This window comes from Notothenia rossii (assembly GCF_949606895.1).
Source record: "Notothenia rossii genome assembly, chromosome: 6".
Classification (NCBI taxonomy): Eukaryota; Metazoa; Chordata; class Actinopteri; order Perciformes; family Nototheniidae; genus Notothenia; species Notothenia rossii.
In genome coordinates, this window is record NC_136909.1 from 11,581,120 (window position 1) to 11,602,079 (window position 20,960).

Below are 20,960 nucleotides of genomic sequence, written 5' to 3' on the forward strand. Positions count from 1 at the left end.
GATATTTTCTGCCTGCGTCAGCAGCATTGCAGGGAGGAGGGAATGAGGGAGAGAGAGAGGGAGAGAGGAGAGAGGCAGAGCAATACCAGTAAACAGGTGCCGGCTCCATCCGCACTTCTCGTCCTATGCACCTCACTGCGCACATATCCACACATGCATTGTACATGAGCACTAGGCACAGAAGCCACTTACACTATAAAACATGTATTCATAGCACCGATTGATTAGTATGCAAAACGACAGCAGGGGGTCAGGGAAGAGGAATGCAAGAAACCAGAAACATAAGTAAATGAATCAAAGATGTTACTGTGTCACACTGCACATCAGACTGTGGGGCTGTGATATGGAGAGCCTTTCACTGCTCACAGCCTCACTCTGATAAACACAAGCACACTGCACCAACATCCTTGCACTGGTACCAATTCTGTCTGCTGCAGCGCTCAAAGAGTAGAGGGAGAGAGGGGAGGGGGGGGGAGGTTTTTTTCTCATGCATGTTTTAGATTTTTTTTATTTCCTCTGGTATCCGTGTGTGACAGTGGATTGTTTGATTGGCTGTGGTGATGACAGGTTCCCTGTGCAGCCTAGAGATCCTCCTCGGATGGACACACAGCAGGACTATGAGATACTGAGAAATTAAATACAGGGAAACGAAACAAAATCAATGCAGTGACGAGGAGGAGCGCTGACTTTGACTCAAAGCTTCTCAGGATATTCCTCCACTGACTGTCAGTTCATCCCTCTTGAATCTTTGTCGAGGGTGAAGGAGTCGAAGCAGTTTCACAGAATGTCAAAGCACTGAAGGGAAGAGGTGGAAAACTAACAACTGTTTGTTTACTGATATTCACCATGTGTCCCCTGCACAGAGAGAGAGACCAGAGGAAGGCAGCAGAAACAATTGAAGGAGGGAAGTGTACGTGAGCGATAGAGAGAGAGCATTAGAGAGAGAGAGGGAGGGAGAGAAGGAGAGAGCAGCGCTGCAGTAGCATCCCACAGCAGACGGCTGAGGACTGCCGGTGTGTGTGTGTGTGTGTGTGTGTGTGTGTGACTGCACTGCTGAAGAGGAGGAGGAGGAGGAGGAGGAGGCAGAGGGAGAGCAGACTCTGCAGGGCCGTACAGGAACACAGAGCAGCGGCAGCGCCACTGTTGGCCGGCATCAGGAACAAGTCCCCGCGCTGTCGCCCCGCACACCACCGCCGAAGGATCTGGACCCGCCACCGGCGCCCAGACCCCCACCAGCAGCGCCATGGCACAAGCCGCCAAACATCTCCGCAAGAACAAGGATTTAGAAATCCAGCTAGAGCAGGAGCGCAAAGAGAAGGAGGAGGAGAGGAACAAAAAGAGAAGTCGCTCGCGGGATAAAAAGCGCAAGGTACTGGGACAATTCACAGGTGGGGTAGTCAGGGGTGGAGTAATGGGGGGTCTGTTGGGGAGGGAGGGGTGGCTGGAGAGGGGGGCAGGAAGGTTGAGACGCCCCCCCCCCACCTTTCTTTCTCTGTCATGTTAAGCTGTGGGGGGTCCGGGGCACACATGGAAACTCAGCCATGAGTGTGTTTCCACTGCGTGTGGACACATGTATGTCCCGTGCATACAGACATGGGGGACGGTACGCTGCATGCTCTCCTGCTGCTCTCGACTGCTTTTCCTGCTTTATTGACCGTCCTGTCTAAGCCGTCTTATAAGTATAGTACTCTACTCTCACTGTGTCTCTGTCCCTCTTCACATCTCTCTCGTCCTCTCTCTCTCTCCTCTTTGTTTTAACACTGCGGTACAGTGAATGAAATTTCAACACAGATTATATCTCACCATCCATGAGACAGGGAGCTCGCCCATTTCCGTCAACAGTCTTTTCTGCTTTTAGCTTTTCCTCTGTGTGGCGTTTTAATGACTGCAGAGCAATACCTGCAGACTTGTGTCTAACTGAGAAGTCCCATGCCGAGCTGGCAACCCTCGCTGTAAACAATAAATCTATCCTCCACCAGTCAACCACTGCAGGGACTCATCATCAAGCTGCAGAATCAACTTTATTCCTCTGGCCTCTCGTTTGGATATACACAAACTCATTAATGAAAACGAGTCATCCGCAGATTGTGCTGTTGGGTGCTGTTGTGTGTTGGGGGTGAAATGGTCCTGTTGTATGAGTCCTGTCGCCTGTGAGCCTGCAGCGTGCCAGGCTGGCTGTAAACCAATCTGATGCTGATGCAGTAGAGACAGTGTTAGGGACAGAAACACAGCACAGCTTCCACTTTCCCCCAGAGGGAAGGCAGGACTGAAAGGCTGGTGTAGGGATTACATTTGTTTTATTTGAAAAAAAAGAAGAGGGGGAAGGGGCAAAGGTATGACTCAGAAGCACCTGGGATAAAAAAATCTCTCAGGAGGGGTTTGGTCCTGAACTCTTTTTGAAAAGATTCATAATCGTTTCATCAAAGACACATAGCACCACCTTGTCTGCGATGACATTAACCCCGTAGGTTTTTCCCCCATATTCGCCACCTGGAAGAGAGATCTGTGAAGTCTTGTGTGTTTTATGCGTGTGTGTTTGTGTGTGGATTGAAGAAGGGAAAGCCTGCAGTTCCAACGGTATGGATGAGGCAGGGATAAGATTTCTGGCGAGGGAACTAATGCATCCTAACTTTGACTGAAAGTGTATGGTTTCAGAGGATCCCATATCACTTACGTAACCATGCAGCTCAAGTCTTTCAAATTATTTTCCTGACTCTCTTCCAGCTCCCCCTCCCAACCACTCTTCCTTTTTCAACACCGGCTTACAGCCATTCCTGGTTTCTGGAGCAGATGTTAATACTGAGGGAATTCTCTCTCTTTCTCTCCAGTACCCTGTTTGTGTCCTCTCCAATGCCTGCAGCTACGTAGTCAAAATATACAGCTTGTAATTCAGAAGTTTCCCTATATAGCATGGTGCTTAACAAAACCGGTGTTACACTCGGTTGGTTGGTTGGTTGGTTTCTTTCTTTGCCACTCTTTACCTTTTTCAGCGGTTCTATCAGCTGTCTTGTGTATCGACCTTTCAACTGTCCGCGCTGTGCAGGCAAGGTCAACACCCTCTCATGACAGATCTACATATTGTTTTGCACCCCTTTACATCGCTCACACATTAACCAACATGCATACACATCATTTTGTTACCAGCAAACCAGGTTTTTATTGTGTTATTTTCCAGTGTCCTTCCTCGCCGTAGGCCTGTACGCTGCTGATGTGTTTTGAGTTATTAAATGAAGAATCGCTCCTAGCTTTGTTTATTGATCTTTTCTTGACTTGTGTAATAGTTTATTTTATACTTATAGTGGTTGATTTATGATTTGCTCTTGTATTTTGGGCTGCAGGAGCACAGTGTGAGGGTGTCAGCAGGTTTCTTTTGACTGTCACCAGGTTCAGTCTTCTGTGGTCCAGTGGGTCTTGTGGCCTCTAGGGGGCTGTTGCTTTTAGAGTCTTATTTATTTTCAAGTATTACAATTGAGTCGAGCCTCTCTTAAATTCATATTTGGTTTCCCTCTTTATTGTTATTATCCCTTTCTATGTCCTGTTTAGGGCTAGTGTGTGTTGGTGTTTTCCATGATTTGTTTTCCATCCCTGTGGGGGCACAAATCTGTTTCCACTGATGAATGTCCATATTTTTTTAAAGCTCACAATTCATCACCAAAGGGTGAAAGTGCCATTTTAATTGGCTTCATGGTGTAGCGGTATTATACAGCACAGGTCAGATGCTGAGCAGTGGCTAATGCTGTCCTCAAATTACTTTTATTGATGAGTTTGCCCCGCCTGAAAAATGAGCATTGTCAGGATGTGAACAAAGGCCTATTGTCCCAGTCAGCACCTATTTTCACCTCATTCTGTATGTGGGTTTGTGTCTACATCTAAAGCTGCTTTAATGTGAAGTGCTGTGCTGAGATTTGCACTGAAATATGAAGAAGTGTTTGTATTGTTGGTCTCATACCAGCATGACGGATAATAAAGAATCTAATGCACTTTTAAAAGATATCAGATTTGTTCTAGGTTATGGGAAGTGTACACCTGGTATTTGTTTTAATGTAAAAAATATATTAGTCCAGGTCCTGAATATGTTATGTATTTGGTCTTAGTGTCGTTTTGGCCTTTGCTGACTCATGTTGGTAAATCAAATCTGTTTTATCACGTTTATTAATTAAACAAAAATATAGAAAGACTAGTAGAATGGGGAACAAGAGGAATCAAAGTATTTTTCTAAATACTATTTACTGTATGAAAATGACAATATACTCCAAATAGCTAAAATGCAACATCAAATTGCAAATTCTTGAAAAAACCAAGACAATTGTATTTGTTAGCTGGTAGAAACATTCAATTATTTCTGTTGGACTATTTATGTTGGTTTAAAAATCAGTTGCCTCCTATTACAAATGGTTTCAAAGCTACAGTATGTGGTGAGTACTTGTAAGCCCCCAGGGTGTACAAAAAAAAAAATCCAATAACCCATTTCTGGATATACGTTCACAGCAGTTTTTCTGCCTGCAACATAATGGATTTATCTAGTGTCATTTTTCTTTGTTTATTCAGAGCATGAATCTTTTTTGCTGTTCAAGTATATACATCTTTTAACATGCAACTATTATTGTTCCAATGTTTATTTTCACTGTCAATTTTCATTTTAAAGACGACTAAAGTAGGAGAAGTTTGTAACGGACTTAACCAGCAAGTATTCCAATTTTTTAAGCCTGGATTCTTTGAGTACTCCGAACATTTGGTAGCAACATAATTATACATCTGAACTTTTTTATGTCAGAAAATGAAACGGTGTGGTATGGTGGGGCAAGTCCTTCTTAACAAGAATTATATTTTTTCTATCAGGTTATTTTATATAAATGTAGTTTTATAGACATGTAGGTTTGCCAAAACTCAAAAGATTAACAGTAATTTATTGTAAAGTTGAACAAAAATAGGAGCACATTTTCCTATTTGAGGAGCTGGAAAACTAAAATGTTGAAAAATAACATCAACTTACCGTTGTAGCTTTACATGTGTTCTGTGTTTGATGAAGCTATAGCTCATCCTCTGTGTGCACAACCAGTTTCTGTTTAGTCAAGCTGGTTTGTTACTTGCGAGCAGTGAAGTGCACAAAGAGTTGAGGCATCGGGGGGCTGACCACTTAGTGGTGATGGTGCTCAGACTTATCAATACAATAAGTCTGGTCAGGATGCACTATGGCTGCTTTGTTGCTGAATAATGCCGGGCACTCAGAGGTGTTGCCTGCAGCTTTATATCACAGCCTACAGGCTCTTTTTAAAGTAAAACAGCTGCATAGACCCTCAGGCTCCCAGACAGCTGCAGGACGGTGCAGCTAACATGGCGGCCAGCGGACATTGTAACGGTGAAGGTAATATCTAAGTGCCATTTCCATCTTCTGATAAAGCAGAGGGGGCAGCAGTGGATCAGCATTCCCGCCTCGTCTGTCTGCCCTCCAAAGGCTCTTGCCCTCTCTGCTTTATCAGGAAGCTGGGCCTTCACTGAGGTTAATGTGTCGATGTCTGACACTGATTGGTGCTGTTGATATTTATGTGTGGCTGTGTGTGTTGAGTGTGCGTCCAGGTTTGGTGCAGTGCATTGGGGGCTGCAGCAGTGACTAAGCTTATCAGAGGCAACTCTCAGCTCACCTGTACCCTCACTACTGTGATCAAAGTGATGAATTCTAAATGAAGCATTCTTTAGATCAAACTGCTGGCAGATGGTAATCAATTTCACTATTGACTGCCTATACATGTAAATAGTTTTATGGGTGTGGATCTTTGTCTCTTATCTGGAACTCGGCTTCAGTCGATATCCGTTTCAGGCTCAAGACAAATAAACCGTGACCTCTTCTTACTGTCATTAGAGGGATATTGGCCGCTCTCCAAACAAGGGCTGCGACCTACACTATTCTTATTTTAAACTGGCAATACTTTTTCTGATAAATGGATTAAGGAACTTTCTATTGAGACCTTTTAGGAATATTTCATAGTTTTGTGGAATATGCCTATTCACTCTCTTGCTGATACTTAGATGAGAACGATCGATACTACATTAGCTGCCGGCCTATTTCTTGGCCGAAGCAACTACTTCCTGGAGACTCTAATGGTTGCCTGGCTACCTCACCATGAGGACCAAACAACATGAAGTTGCTGCTCCCGGCACAACCAGCCGCAAAACTGCAAGTTTTCATTTTTAAACATTGTTATCTCTACAGATTAAATCAACAAGATATACTGTGTTAATCAGCACACTTTAGAGGTGATGGTGGGAAGGTGATCTTACCTCTGGAAGGAGCAAGGCTCGCTGTTTCATCCTATTTCCAACCTCCAGGGAGTAAAGTGGGAAACCTAATTTCTCCACATTTGCGTATTCAAACATCAGGGTTTCTCAAACGTATCACTGTGGTCTGATTTCATTCAAGGTCAGAAGGCTAGAAAAATTGGTGATAAAAAAATGTCACATGACATCTCCTCTGATTGGGCCAGCACAACAATAAGGCAGGCCGCAGAAAAATGAAAAAACATTAAACTTCATAACTTATTGTATTAATAACATGAAATATGGGCTGAGTCCGGGTAGACTCGCTGTTACTTTGAGAGGCCTTAATGTTTATGCATTTTTTTTTTATGCTGGGGTTGAGTGTCGAAAACCCATTGAAGACAGAAAGTATGATGGTTACTAAAAAGTAGCTTATTTCAAAACTTGTTTTTAGAGGATCATTTAAAGTAGGGCAGACCCCTCCCCCCCCCCCCCCCCCTCCCCCACCCTTCCCTTATACCTCATTCAAACCAACGCAGCTCCGGTTCAAGCTCCGTGCTAGAGCTTTTCAGGTTCAGAACCGGTTCTTCGGTTTAGCTCCGGCTCTTTTCACACTGCCCAGAGTCCGACTGGTGCTGCGTCATTGCGTCATCATTTGCGTCATGACGTAACCGTTTGTGTGCCTGCTTCATAAAGACAAACGGCGCTGAAACCCCTCACAGCTGAAACAGACAACAACAACAACAACAACTATGGATTCTGGAGCTAAGAGGCTGCTCCGCTGCGGTGTGAACAGGAAAACCCGGTGCTTTTACAAGCTCCAGCTCCGAACCGGCCCTGAAACACCGTTGGTATGAATGAGGTATTACTGGTCTACAGACCACTCTGTGCCAACCCCTGCTCTACACACTCAGGTGTGTGTTGTTCTAAAATGTATTTACTTTCAATTCTGTCTTTTACGCCTCTGCACTTTGGGTTTAATGGAGCCGGTATGTAGTGGCCGTATTTACTATCGTATAAATAATTTTCAGATGAGTACAATTATTAAGATTATAAGTCTTTGTAAAGATAGTAATGGGTGTTAGTGTGTGGCCCTGTGGAACCCCTTAGACAAATGACTCAGCAGGCCGAGGCACTCACGTTGATGGAGCCTGGGCATGAGTCTCCTTGAGCTCCTGGCTCCACAGTAAGTGCTGCTGGGGCAGGTTGGAGCTGCAGCCTACTCTCCGTTAATTAAAGCAGCACTGGAAGGCACACGTGAGACCAATTCACCAACCCCCACCTCCTTACTCCACCTACTCCCCTTACCAGGGCGATAGCTGGTCTTTATTTATGAGCTGGCAGAGACTGATTCCAAAGCTGATCCTTCACCCAATACTTTAATAAGAGAGACGAGACTACTCCCCTGCTCAAAAAGTAACCCTCCATCTCCCGAAAAGATAATGCAAAATATCATCAAGCATCCAGCAGGAACTCCCTCCCTGCAGGTGGTCTGATTCCCCAAAACTCCAAAGCCTGAGGATATTTTTAAAGCTTTTTCATCATTTTTTCAGTTTTATTCTCACTCCTGTGATTCGTTCTTTTATTTTAACAATGAAGCCACGAGCATCAGCTTGTTCAGTGAGCTTTTTCTTGATGTGATTCCTGGCTGGTGATTGTAAATGAAGCGAAATGCCACGTAGAACTGCAGTGCTTTCAGAAAAACGTTTCCCAAAAACAGCTTTGTCTCAACCTCCTAAAATATGAACAGTAGAAGGATCTGACTGCGTTCGTCCTCCCACTGCATGCAATCGTTCTTTTTGTGAGACAGCACATGAAATGATGTGTCATATTTTGAGGGGCTTCTTGAGACTCCCCTCCTTGTGCCTCCGTCCCTTCATCTTCCTCTCTATATCTCTCCTTGGCCGATTGCGCTAATCTTTCCTCCCAATTGTTATTTTAATAGTGCAGCTGTTGCGTAACTCCCCGAAGCAGGAATTGAGAGTTCAGGTTTTTTTTTTTTTTAAATGGATCCTCATCATGCCCAAGTAAAAGGAGAGAGAGAAAGAATGAAGTGAGATCTTTGCAGAGGAATTTTATAGGTCATATTCGGACGCCTTGTTATTTAAAAGGAAAGCTTTTGGTGTACGTTACCAAACCTGAGCTCTTTCCCTTTAATCTCATTCTGGCTGATGAGAGGGGAAAGGACAGAAGGTGGTGCAGTGAGCTTATTGCAGTGTGATGTCCAGGTACTCCGAGTCCTGCCTTAATATTTCCAGATTCTGCAGCAGCTCCTGGACTGATAGGTGTGATAGCTAGGAGCCTCTGCAATGTGAAACCTACCACTTACTGTATTGATCTGCTCTGTTTTGCTCTGTAGAGAAATATTTTATTCGTCCTGTGTGTTCAGCTTCAAACATATAGCTTACAACAGTTGGTGCAATTTGATGCATTTTTCTATACTCATCCACCTTTTACTGACCTTATGAATTTGTCACTCGTTTCATTCATGCTTCAGCACACACACAAAGACACACGCATACAGTAAGTAGGTTAGTATGAGTAATGAGGTCGTCACCATGTCGGTCAAACACTTTGGACCAGACCAAGAAATTCATTCTACACATCCAGTTGTTGGATTGCCATGACAATGTGTACTGACATATATCGTCTCCAGTGGATGTTTCCTACTGACCACGATGATCCCCTGACTTTTCCTCTGGCACCACCATCCGTTCAAAATGTCCATTTGTCCAGCAACTTGTTTACTGACCAAATATCTGCAAAACTAATCACGTTCCCACCAGAAACAAAAACAATCCTGCAGTCTGTCACTGATGGAGTTCAAATACTTATAGGGTACATTTAGACTCTCAAGGACCTTTAGCACACACTCACTTGGCCAATGAAGTAGATTCTTATTTTCAATAAGCTGTATTTTAAACTAAGATGTTGAACATTCAAGATATTATACATATTTGTTTGTCATATGTACAGTTAGTATAACAGGCAGTTGCTTCATACAATGATATTCTCACTCAACTTTCCAAACTTAAATATTAAGAAACTATACATACAACAAACATTTAAAGGTGACCTATCATGCAAAATGCACTTTTGTCCCTGGTGTTCCAGGGAACTCACCAAGTGTCAGAAAACACAACCCTCTATTTTCCTCCATACCCAAATCTCTTAAAAAGGGACTGCAACGGATCTGATACAGACTGATCCAGATTTGAACACTTCTATGATGTCACAGAAGTGGCGCTACGGCTATTGGGCCAACTCCACCAATCAGGAGGAGACAGCCACGGACATTGCCGTTGGAAAGCGCTGGAGACGCTGTAGTGCATATGCCAGGCCTGTAGATGGTGCTGTTCTCACAGAATCAGCCCATGAAAAGACAGTGTTGAATTGAGCGAAATGAGGAATGGCTAAAATGCATGATCTGTTTGGTATTTTGAAAAATAAAAAGTATAAATTTGCCTATTCAAATATAGCATGATAGGTCCACTTTAAGATAAAAACTAGCCTAAGAAAAATATAAGCTGAAATACATTAAACAATTCCTGTCTGCATGATGTGCTGCATGATGAGACTAAATAATATATACAAACAGCAAAGTTGAGCATGGTGATTAAATATATAAATATGCATAAGAATAGATACATATAACAGTATGAATATGAATGGAACAGGATGGGTACGGTACAGTGTGCAAAACCATATAGTGACAGCCAGTGTTGGTGCTGATGGTCATGACTGAACATGTTAAACATTATGCCTGGTTAACATCAATGTGTTAGCATTGCTATTGCAGTGTTTGCTCATCCTCACAGAGCTGCTAGCAGAGCTGTAGACTCAGTCCAGTTATCTTATGTGGTAGGGAGCATTTATTCTGCAAGTGTGCATGTATTTTTGTGTTCACTGCGAACATGCCAGAGTGGGACTGCATTAGTTATGTGTGGGAAGCACCTTATGTGTTGGTGATTGTGTGCAAGTGTTTGGTGTTAAGATGAGCACTCGGACTGAAGGACTGGCACAGGGCTAGAGAAGAGAAGAGGAGAGTGAAGGGAAAGGAAATATCAGAGGAGTGTGGGTGACCCCAGGGTGACTCTACGTCCTTTTCTTCTGTATTGAATGACGGGTGTCTTATTTACCTGATTGATATGATGATTCCTTTTTTCTGTCCACCGGAGGGAAGACAAATAATTCAATTCGAAGCCCAGCAGTAGGTCATTACAGCCGCGCAGCTTCCCGGCTGTAATTCTCAGTTCCAGTTCTGTGAGTGCGGACAATGGAGACCGTCTGATTCATTTAATGTGATGGGAAGGAGAAGATTGAGTCTATGATTGGAGTCTGAGTTGATCCTGCATTGTTCCAAAGTCGCATCTTGAAATACAGGTTATAAGTTAAAGAAACTAAGCTGTGCTTTGTAGAAGGGATCCAAGTTTAGATGTGATGACTAGCAGAGTTTTTGGGGTAACAGGTGATGACATTACAAGACCAGAACTTTGGACTTGCTAGGTGCCGTGGAGTATCGCTCTATCCCCCCCGATGACAAATCTTACTTAGAGGAGGGCAGAGTTCTTGAGTCATCTAATCTTGGTGTCAAGTATCATCATGGTGTCTTAGCATCATGGAACTGTTATTAAAAGCTTAGCCATTTGACAACCTCTTCATCTAAATCCCCTGAAGGAAGAGGTGTCACTTTGATTTGATCCTCTTCCTCACCCGAGCCAGAGATCAAGCAAAGTGATGCTCTGCTCTCCAGGAGGAAGGCCAATTACCTGAAGATACACAGAACACAGCTGGACTTACAATCATGCATTCATGTATTCATTTCACCATGCCTATAATGTCATATGAGCAGCAGAACTAGCAGCCGTTATTTAATTGACTAAATTGTGTTGCTTTTTTGGTAAGTCAGCAACAATGCTAACAATGACTCTGGGCTATCTATCTTTCTGCATAACAATTGATTTGAATGTTTCTAATCAATTCTCAAATAATGTCAATGTTGTCATTGATGTTAAAATGCTACAAGTCAAGTGGCACTTTTTATATTGCCCTGTTGCGTTACTCAAGCATGGGTTCTGAGTGCCGGCTTCATTTTGAATACGGTTCAACCTAAGTCTAAAGAAAATCTCCTATATTTTATTTTATTTTATTAGAAAATATAAATGCATGGTTAGGGTTAAGTCATTTCACTTAATGGCAAACATGTAGTATATCTGCCAAATGTTTTGATTAGTCAGTTCACCCAGATCAGGTTTTGAGATGTTATTCGTGACCTTGGAATCCACCGTTTAACCACAACTACACAAGATCACACAAGATCCCCTCAGGCTTTCCTGGAACTTGAGGTCCCATCACATGATCTTCCTGAGCAGATGGAGTTACCTAGCTGTCATGGAAACCTAGATGTTTCATTTTTATCCAAGGTCAAGGTATTTTGTGTGCTGAGAAAAAAAAGATATATGAACATTCTGGTGACAAATGAGCGTCTTCATCTGCTGAGCAAATTCATGTCATATAATGGAAAGCTTAGAAAACAAATACTGAGTGGACCTTGTGGTGAGGTCTTCAGATATCTGTCCCTCAGGGAATATGTATTTGGTAGAATGAAGTGCAAAGGGGAAACTGTACACCGTAGTTCATGAGTCAGTATCAGGGACATTTATGGTAAGGACTGTTATTTTGAAACAAAAATATATTTGACTACAGGCAAATACAGCAATAGCTATCTTCATGTCTATATTACAACCATTAGAGGTTTATGAGAAAAATGATACAAGTTTATTTGTAGGATGAACTTTCCTGTTCATTTACTTACAATCTTTAAAAAGTAAATCCAAACAGATCTCATCAGGGTTTAAAAAAGGGTTTTGATGGGATGGAATCACAATTTTTCCCCGGACATTACAATGATCCATAGTAATCCGCAGCGTGAGGTGGATGGGGGTACCTGTCGTGTCAGCTGGGATATGAGCCCACTCTGATGTTGATGTATGTCGGTCATTCGGATGATGATTGAATGATATAAGTTAATACTCAATCTCTCTGACACATGTGCCATTAAAGCAAGTGACCGTGGGCACTCAGATACTTAACTCTCTAATGTTAAACTATCTCTAACCTCACTATGTACTTAAACATTTCTGTGTGTATGTGTGTCTTCGTGGTCATTCTTGTGTGTACAAGCTCACACCTTCATTGAACTGAGGCACGTGGGTTGTCTTGTGGCGCAGGATTTACTAGCTAGCTGGGAGGATAGTGGTGTCACCCAGCCTCTAATTGGCTGACCCCAGAGATTTTTCTCAAGCAGATGTATTAGCCATGTACCTCCCCCCCTCCCTGTTTATCTCTCCCTCCTACAGTACATTCCTCCATCCTTCTCATAATCAATTTTCCTGCTTCAATATAGACTACAACTCCCTCCCTCTCTCCCTCTTTGCCGCAGTTACTTTCGGCACAGTGCAACACTGATTTTTAACACCTCCCTCCCTCTCCCTTCTCAGCCCCTGAGTTTGCACTATAAGCGCTATGGATCTCACATATATGGAGAGAAGCAAGAGAGATTAAGTGAGCAACAGAGAGAGGCAGAAGGGAGGGGGGGGGGGGGTGGAGCATCAGTCATTTGTACTGTTTCGGCAGCCTAATGTTTTTGGTAGGCAGGAAAAGAGGAGACAATGTGAGTGCTGTGCATAGGGAATAAATAACTTCCTCCTCACTCATATATAAAACATTGGATGTAGTAAACCGTCATGTGTTCCGATGATAATTAGCTGCATTTTTTCCCCTCGCCATATTAAATCAGTTTGGATCGAAGAGTAAGTCCTCCGGGACTGTAGCAGTATCTGCGCAGGATAAAGGAGAATCTGCGTGTATGCAGCAGCTTTACAAGGTCACCCGCACCTCGCACACCATCACATGTAAGCACACATGTTTGGAGACTTGGCACACGCTCATCCACTGTCAGCCAGCTCTTAGTCAGCAGTGCTGGCTGCTCTGTCAGAAAGTTGGATGTCGCCACCTAGTGTTCACACAGAGGACTTTCCAATCATCAATTGAACACTGACATCATCCCATGTATTTGTTTACATTTGTATTCCTCTCCCGTCAAATACTCTTACACAAAGTGTCTCTCTGCCATTAATGCTCCACATATCTCCCTCAGAAACACTGTCCTTTTAAATATAGCCTTCACACCAACAGAATATGCTTTTACACACATCCATATTTCATTTCCTGTGCAGCGGAGTGCAGCACTGAAAATCCATCTTTACCACATGGATCAGGTCACTGAGCACTGCGTCCTTTTGGTTTAGTATTTTCCAAATCATTTTGGTCTGAGGCACACAGAGAGACTTTCTTTGTTGACTGCTGAAGTAATATCCTGACTAATCTGCACTGACCTTGTTCTCTACCTTTTCTGCTCCTTTAGCCATACTAAACCTAATCATTCAGGTCCTTTCACTCACTGTGTTCACTCTTCTTTTCCCCCATTTCCTCTGCATAATATATAGCAAAGCTTGAGGCAGTGCTCACCAGTTAGTCTGCTGGTGATGGAGGAAACGTTTGTCAGGGCATAGAGCACTGTGACTCTGGCCTCAGCCTCCCCTTAGGCACAGACCTTTAATTGCCGTGTGTGTGTGTGTGTGTGTGTGTGTCTCTGTGCATCTGTGTGTGTGTGTGTCTGTGTGTGTGTGTGTGTGTGTGTGTGTGTGTGTGTGTCTGTGTGTATGTATGTTTCTCCGTGTGTGTGTGTGTGTCTCTGTGTGTGTGTTCCTGTGTACGCTCCTCTGTGTACGACTGCACATCTCTGGGTTGTTCTTTTTGACCAAAATAACTGCTGGATCAATATGTTGCCCTTTCCTTCTCATTAATATAAATCTGTGACAGATTCACACAGTAGATTAAAATGTTCTGCATTTATTAACGTTGAATTTTTTTTAAATAATTATGTCTAAATCTCTTCCATGTATATTTGTAAAGTTAAGTTTTGAGAACTCGTTGGAAACAAAACTTAACAATTCAAGACAATCTCTAGGAACAAGTTGCTTATTAATCAATACAATAATGGAACATAAAAAGGACAATCTATGGCCCCTAGAGCCCTTTAGGGTTGCAACTGCAAGGGAAATAACTCACACAATAAAAAAAATACAAGACCATGAATGCCCCGCTATTTATGTTTTTAGACATATTTTTTATTTTAATCTCTTGTGTGTCCTTGGTCCAAGAGGCTGAAGGTCATCATAAAGCAACTTCCTTGAACGACTTTCTTTATTTCTATCTTTCCTCAGCGCTCTCACACCACATCCCCCTCTGTCACTCCATTATAGTTGTTTTTGAATTCTTACTTCCTGCTGAGTCGATGATATTGAATCTACTTCAACACTTCCTCACTCTTTTTTTAAATATACTTTCCCACCCACTTCTGTGATCCCTTATGCCCACTTTGAATCATCTTTGTCTAAATACCCTGGTGATGTCAGGAATGCTTTGTATGTTTAATATAGTTAGTTATATAAGTTAAAAGCTTCTACATACAGTCCAATAAATACACCAGTTTATGACTTTCTCTTGCTGTTTAATATTATTTAGATTTGAGTATTGTTAGGTTGAGTATTTCCACCGTGTTTGCAGTATATCCATAATTTATAATGAATTTATTAGGTCTATTTTTATGTCTATTCGCACGCCTCTTTTTGTACACTTGTAGTATCGCTGAACTTCAGCCTCCATTGTTATGTAATAAACTCAGAATATCTTGCTATTGAGCAGAGGAGTTTGCTTGAGTGTGAATATCTGGCTCGTGTTTCCAGTAAGCCATTATGCTGATCCTTTCTTTCTTTTTGGCTTTAACTCTTTTTATTTGATAATAAGACTAGGGCTGGCTGAAATCCCAATAAATGTAATTTCACATCTCGATGATGATATACTGTACAGAAATGGCATTTTTCAAGTTAGTCTATATGAAATACCCAAATACTCTCAATATAGGATTTCATATTGATTTGGGTCGATTGAAAGACTATAAATGTCACAAATCTGTCATATTGCTTCTCTGTCCTTTTTACTTGCTTATACATCAAAGAGCCAGCACTCCAATTGCACCTTGCCACACGTTATGGCATCAATTGAACATTGACATCATCTCATGTATTTGTTTACATTTGTATTCCTCTTCTGTCAAACACTCTTACACAAAGTCTCTCTCTGCTATTAATGCCCAACATATCTCCCTCCGAAACACTGTCCTTTTAAATATAGCATTCACACCAACAGCATATGTTTTTATTAGATATACCATACAAATACAAAGTACCCTTTTTTTACTGTAAAGTTGGTTAGATAAATACATGTACATTGACCAACCCAGTTTGTTTTACATTTTTTTAATTGTACTTATACATGAGACTTTTATTTGAAGCCAATGCTTTGTCTTCAGCACGATGATATTTGTTCTTGTCCTTGATTTATGTGGCATCACTGCCCTCTTAACCGTAAGATGCTATAAATAACTCTAACAAATGTGGAGCATTATATTAGATGGGAAAAGTCTATACTTTAAGTTCAATATGTTACATTTAATGTACTCTTGGTAAGCATGCCTTTTGTTATCACCCAATGTTTATCTCAGCACTGTCATCCAGACAGTTTGATTCAAAAGAAAGATTAATGTGAAATGTTAAAAGAAAAAGCTGCATAGCCAGATTACAGCAGTGTGAGGACAGTAGTTGGATAAAGAAGTTTATGGAGATACATGTGTTGACAGAAATGGCCTCTGACAAGTGAGACAGTTGCTCTGGATTGCCTTAAAAACTGAAGTTGTGTTGAAGAGATTTTAAGTGGAATAATAGGTTTAATGTATTTTTAGTTGTTAAAGATGTGCTGATAACAGAGGACAGATGAAGGATGAGCTGGTTTTAGCTCCCTCTGCTGGTTGGAGCAGGGTCAGATCTCATTTACATTCAATTTGACTTGGTCAGCATCTGAGCAGGTTGACAGGACAGCATGATGCAATCGGTAGGCTGATAGTTGGTTCAAAGATCATTCACAAGACAAGGCCATGTTTGGACAGGGGACAGGAGGTGAGAAGGACCTGGATCAGCACTGCCTTTACAAGGAATCGGTCGTGTTTGGGTTTATCCGACACAAACAGTCACACATTGCCCCAGATACCAGTCGAGTGTGCAATATACATGCAAGATGTTTTCACACCCTCCTCTCCCTCTGATCCAGTGCAGCAATTCAACGCTGTTCTGCAATATTGTTACGCAGAGTCATCAATTATTCATTAAGGATTTCTGCACTTGGTTAGTCAGGGGGTTGATGGATGGAGAGATAAAATTCCAGGGTGAGGTGGTTAAAGATTTATATAATTGTCCCAAATCCTCAATTAAACTGTATATTTAGCTAATTTGTCTATAAAACGATTGTTAAATATGCTAATGGTATTCTAAATCTTAGATCAGTGTGGTTGAATAGATAATTATGCAATCCAGACCATCTCATTTGATTCTTGTGTTCGGAAACGTGTTTTTCTGCCATTAAAGCCATCTCTCAGCGCCTGCCTCATAAACCCAACACGTGGCTCCACCTTCTCTGCATAGATCATTCTGGTGGCCCCTATAAATAACCGCATCATTGCAGTATGTCAAGTGGAACTCAGGGTTTTTAATAAGAAACATATGCATTAGTATATAATGCAAAAGCTCTTGTCCAAAACAACTTACAAAAACGGTACAATTCAAGCCACAGTCCATCGAAGAGGAGTCTTCAAGAAATATCACGTTGATACTCAGTTCCACATTTTTTTTGAAACACAGCCTGCAGGAGCGGCACATAGAAAAACCAGGTTCATAACACTTTGTTTTGTAGAAAGAAATAGCGAGAAGCTTGAAAACCTAATTGAGGGAATTCAAGTAGCTGTGGGCCCGCATTCAACTTAATGCAAGCAACAACTGAGAGCCAGTGGAGAGTTATGGAGTTGAATGACATGAGCTTGTCTTTGGATGATTGAAGACAAGATGCACTAACGCATTTGACTGTGCATGCTGGCAGCAGATGTCAGATGGGTGTTTCAGTAGCCAATGGCAAACGATGACGTTGCCTGTACAAGGAGTTAATCACATTACTCGCATAATACATCGGTCGGATAGTGGCTGTTCTTTCTGATTTCATAAAAACGATAAAATTCAACATGCTCAGTGAAAGTTAGTATGTCATCAATCAACATGTTCAGATGGTGAGCAGACTGTTGATGAGAAAGATGTTTGGCTGAGTAGGTTACTAAGTTTGAACTACAGAGAAGTACTGCCTGAGATCACCTATAAGAGATTGAGCTGAAGGTGACATCCCATCACCAATTTTGAGATCAAATTGAGGGTTGAGACAGTTACATTGTCTGATGGGAAGCAGTGTGGCATCAACATAGCAGTGGCAAGAAAAACTTAGAATCCAAAAAATAGGGAGAAGGTGCAAATTGGAAAGAGTGTGGGTACCAAGCACGGGTCCTTGTGGTGTCCCATTGGAAAGAAATTAATGCTTGGGCCCTCCGCCTTGCAATGCTACTACAAATAATCGCTCTGTGTCGAAGAACCTGAACCAGATCAGTGCTATTACAGAGATTATTAGTTCCAATCAGGATTTGTGCGGTTCAGTGTGTGAAAAGCTGCCGAAAAAGGTCTCTCAAAATGAGAATATTTTTCTCTGACCACAGAGCTTCTAGTACTGACAGCATTCAGTTTACGGACCGCTCTCCAAACCACACTGGTTTGGACCAAGTACATTATCTTGAGAGACCAAGAAAAAATCCTAGATTTCTTCTTGCAAGCTCTAGTCTAGAACCTTAAATAGGAAGGATAGGTGTGAGGCCAGCCTATAGTTTGCAATCGAAGATGGATTTAGGGTTGGCTTTTTTTAACAACTGTGAAACATGGACCTGCTTTAAAATGCACCCAATGCGTTTAGAGGTAATAGGATCCAGAGTAGAAGACCACTCAAAAGCAGAGGCTTGAAAACATATTTCTCAGTGAAAGGGAGGTAAAAGTCAGTGAAAGTCTTCAAGCAGGTATATGAGGGTAGAGATTATTTGTATGTTCACTTGCACTTGAGTGCAGGAAAATGTTGGTCATGTGATGGCAACCTGACAGGAAAGGGAGTACAAGGAACCCCCCCAGGAAAGAATTGATCTCCAACGATACCCTCTGCAGAACTCATGAATATGGCCAAGGCTGATCGATGGTGTGAGGAGGGCTATGCAGCGAAGACACTGTCAGGGGAAGAGATTTAGACATATTTTATAGATTGTTTTACCGCCACTGAAAGTTGCAGAGGATGCAGGTGTGTTAATCAAAAGCAAGGCAACTCAAATAAATACCAACTGTCTGAGTGTTTTGTGAATGTGTGCGCCTGCTTGGATGAGCATTTGTAATAGCTGTCTGCAGAGTGTTAAAGTATAGTGGCGTGCGAGCTTACTGTCAGTGTTGGGACGCAGATTGGTGGAGGAAGGTCTGGCACTCTGTGGTCCAGAGTACTGCAGGGTCATGAATGATTTAATGGCAGCAGAGGTGAGCTCCGTCTTCAGGCTCTTAAGATGCACATAGGCATTTACGACTCTCAGAAATCATTAATTTTCATGCCATTATCAACTTTTGTATCGACATTTTGAATAAATGGAATCTTGTAGGGTATTATTTATAAGGGCGTATGTCTATATGAAGCTGCGCAAAACAGCACTGCTGCATTTTGCTGCAGTTTATCAAAAGAGAGTTCACTCCTGCAATCTCTTGTAGATGTTACCCTGCACAATTTTAGTTATGTAAGTTTCAAATACAGGAAAAAAAAACGTGGAGTAAGTGCAGGTCCACTTTCCTAAGTGGTTTTCTACAGAAATACACTTTTATATAAAACATTTTCCTCACGTTACAACCATAATGTGACGTTCTTGCCAGTTTGTGAGAAGTGTCAAATTTCACTCTTTGTAACACTACTCCAACATACGGCATTATGCTCAGGCTATTGTTGGACTGCAGCCAGTAAGCACGGTCATACATTCATAAAGACGGCTTTATTCATCTGAAAGGTCACATGTCGTGTGTGAGATCAATTCAGCCCTCCTTGTTCCGTTTTTCTCTCTCTAAATGGTTCAGTTTCCTATCGCACAGGTTTTATAGGTCACAGCAACAGTTAAACGTGCAACCAAATGAAAATCCAAATGGCACCACACTGTGAGAGAACCCTCTTCACAATATAATTAACTTGTAACTCTAACTGAGGGATTGAACTGAATAAAGTCTGTATTACCACACAACCTCACAGGCTGGGTCCCTGGACACGTGCACTGCTGAGTGCATCGTGTACTTCTTTGAACCTCTTTCAAATTCAGGTCTCCATGCTTTAGAGCAGGGGTGTCAAACTCAAATACACAGTGGGCCAAAATAAAGAAATGGGTACTAGTCGAGGGCCGGACTGGTTCAATGTTTATTGCAAAACTTATTGAAATGAACTTGTTGCACATATTAGACCTGGAACTAACAAAGCATAAATGATTGCCTACATTAAATAATCAGTTGCATTCATTTCTTCTGGCTCTATCTGCAGCTTTTCCAGAGTCATTTCTTATGATTACATTTTTCAACAGGCCAACAACAGCTTCAAAAAATCAATTTCCCTCAAAGAAAAAACCAAACAGGTCCTGTTGTCGCAAAAAACAAAGTGCAGAAGGAAACATCCATTAAACTCAGTGTGCTGCTCTGTGATGCTAGTTCAAGCCAGATACTTGGCGTCTCATCTTGGGTGCAAGTTCATCAATGTTTGGGGTCAGGCTCTGAGCGGAGGAAACCCTCAGGGTTGAGTGAAGGTGTGCGTGCAATATACCGGCGGGCCAGATCTAATAGTAATTAGAAATGAACCTGCGGGCCGAAATTAAATCCACCGAGGGCCTGATTTGGCCCCCGGGCCTTGAGTTTGACACATGTGCTTTAGATCAACTGTGTATGATAAACGGATAAAGCTGGCACATTTTTACATTTTCTTTTTCTTAACCCCGTAAAAGTTGTGGGTTAGTATTTTTAGTTTGGAGCTCTAGTGGATATTCTGGCTAAAGGACAGTTTATGGACTCAAAGTCAACTAAAAAGCCTATGTTGGTTCTGACATGTCACCCAGGGGACATTTTTTATTATTATTGTTTTTTCAAAAGGTTTTGGGCACAGAGATATAAAATGTCATGCTTTTGCAACAGTAGGTTCAGTTCATAGCTGTGGGTTTTGAACGGCATTGTGGGTAATTCATGTTGAGCACTTTTTTGTTTTGACATGTTCTCTACAGTAAGTCACACAGACAACAGAGCTATTGAAAGATAGAGGACACCTTTGTCATTGCTGAAGAGTACCAGTTTGAAAACACATGTCCAGCGTCACCGGCAGAAGGACGAGTTTGACAGAGATTAATAACACCAAGCATGACAGAGCAGGCTTTGAATATGGGAAAGAAATAAACACAAAGACAGAGAGACGGGTGAAAGGTGTTGTTCACAGATAGAGGTTGGTGGGTTTCTAGCTTGGCACTTCCTTTCTTGGCTGTTCATCCTTCATTCATGCTCCAGTTATTCAAAATGGAAGCCGTCTAAGGCAGGAACTATTTTGAGGCATTGCTGTTGGTTATAGACTTTATTTCTTACATGCTGATAAGGCCTTTTTTGAGACCGTTGTAT

At 42.0% G+C, this 20,960-nt stretch overlaps 1 protein-coding gene across 3 annotated transcripts in view; it reads left to right on the top strand.

Annotated features, from left to right (window-relative positions):
- Positions 1 to 1,031: 1,031 nt before the first annotated feature.
- Positions 1,032 to 20,960, top strand: part of ank1a (ankyrin 1, erythrocytic a) — a 90,162-nt gene continuing 70,233 nt past the window's right edge. For 2 of the 3 annotated variants that reach the window (XM_079690092.1, XM_079690093.1), the window contains exon 1: positions 1,033 to 1,369. In XM_079690092.1, coding sequence (XP_079546218.1) covers positions 1,244 to 1,369 — 126 coding nt within the window. In that variant the 5' untranslated portion in view covers positions 1,033 to 1,243. Of the gene's footprint in view, positions 1,370 to 20,960 lie in introns of all 3 variants that reach the window. The other variant, XM_079690097.1, reaches the window with a different exon arrangement.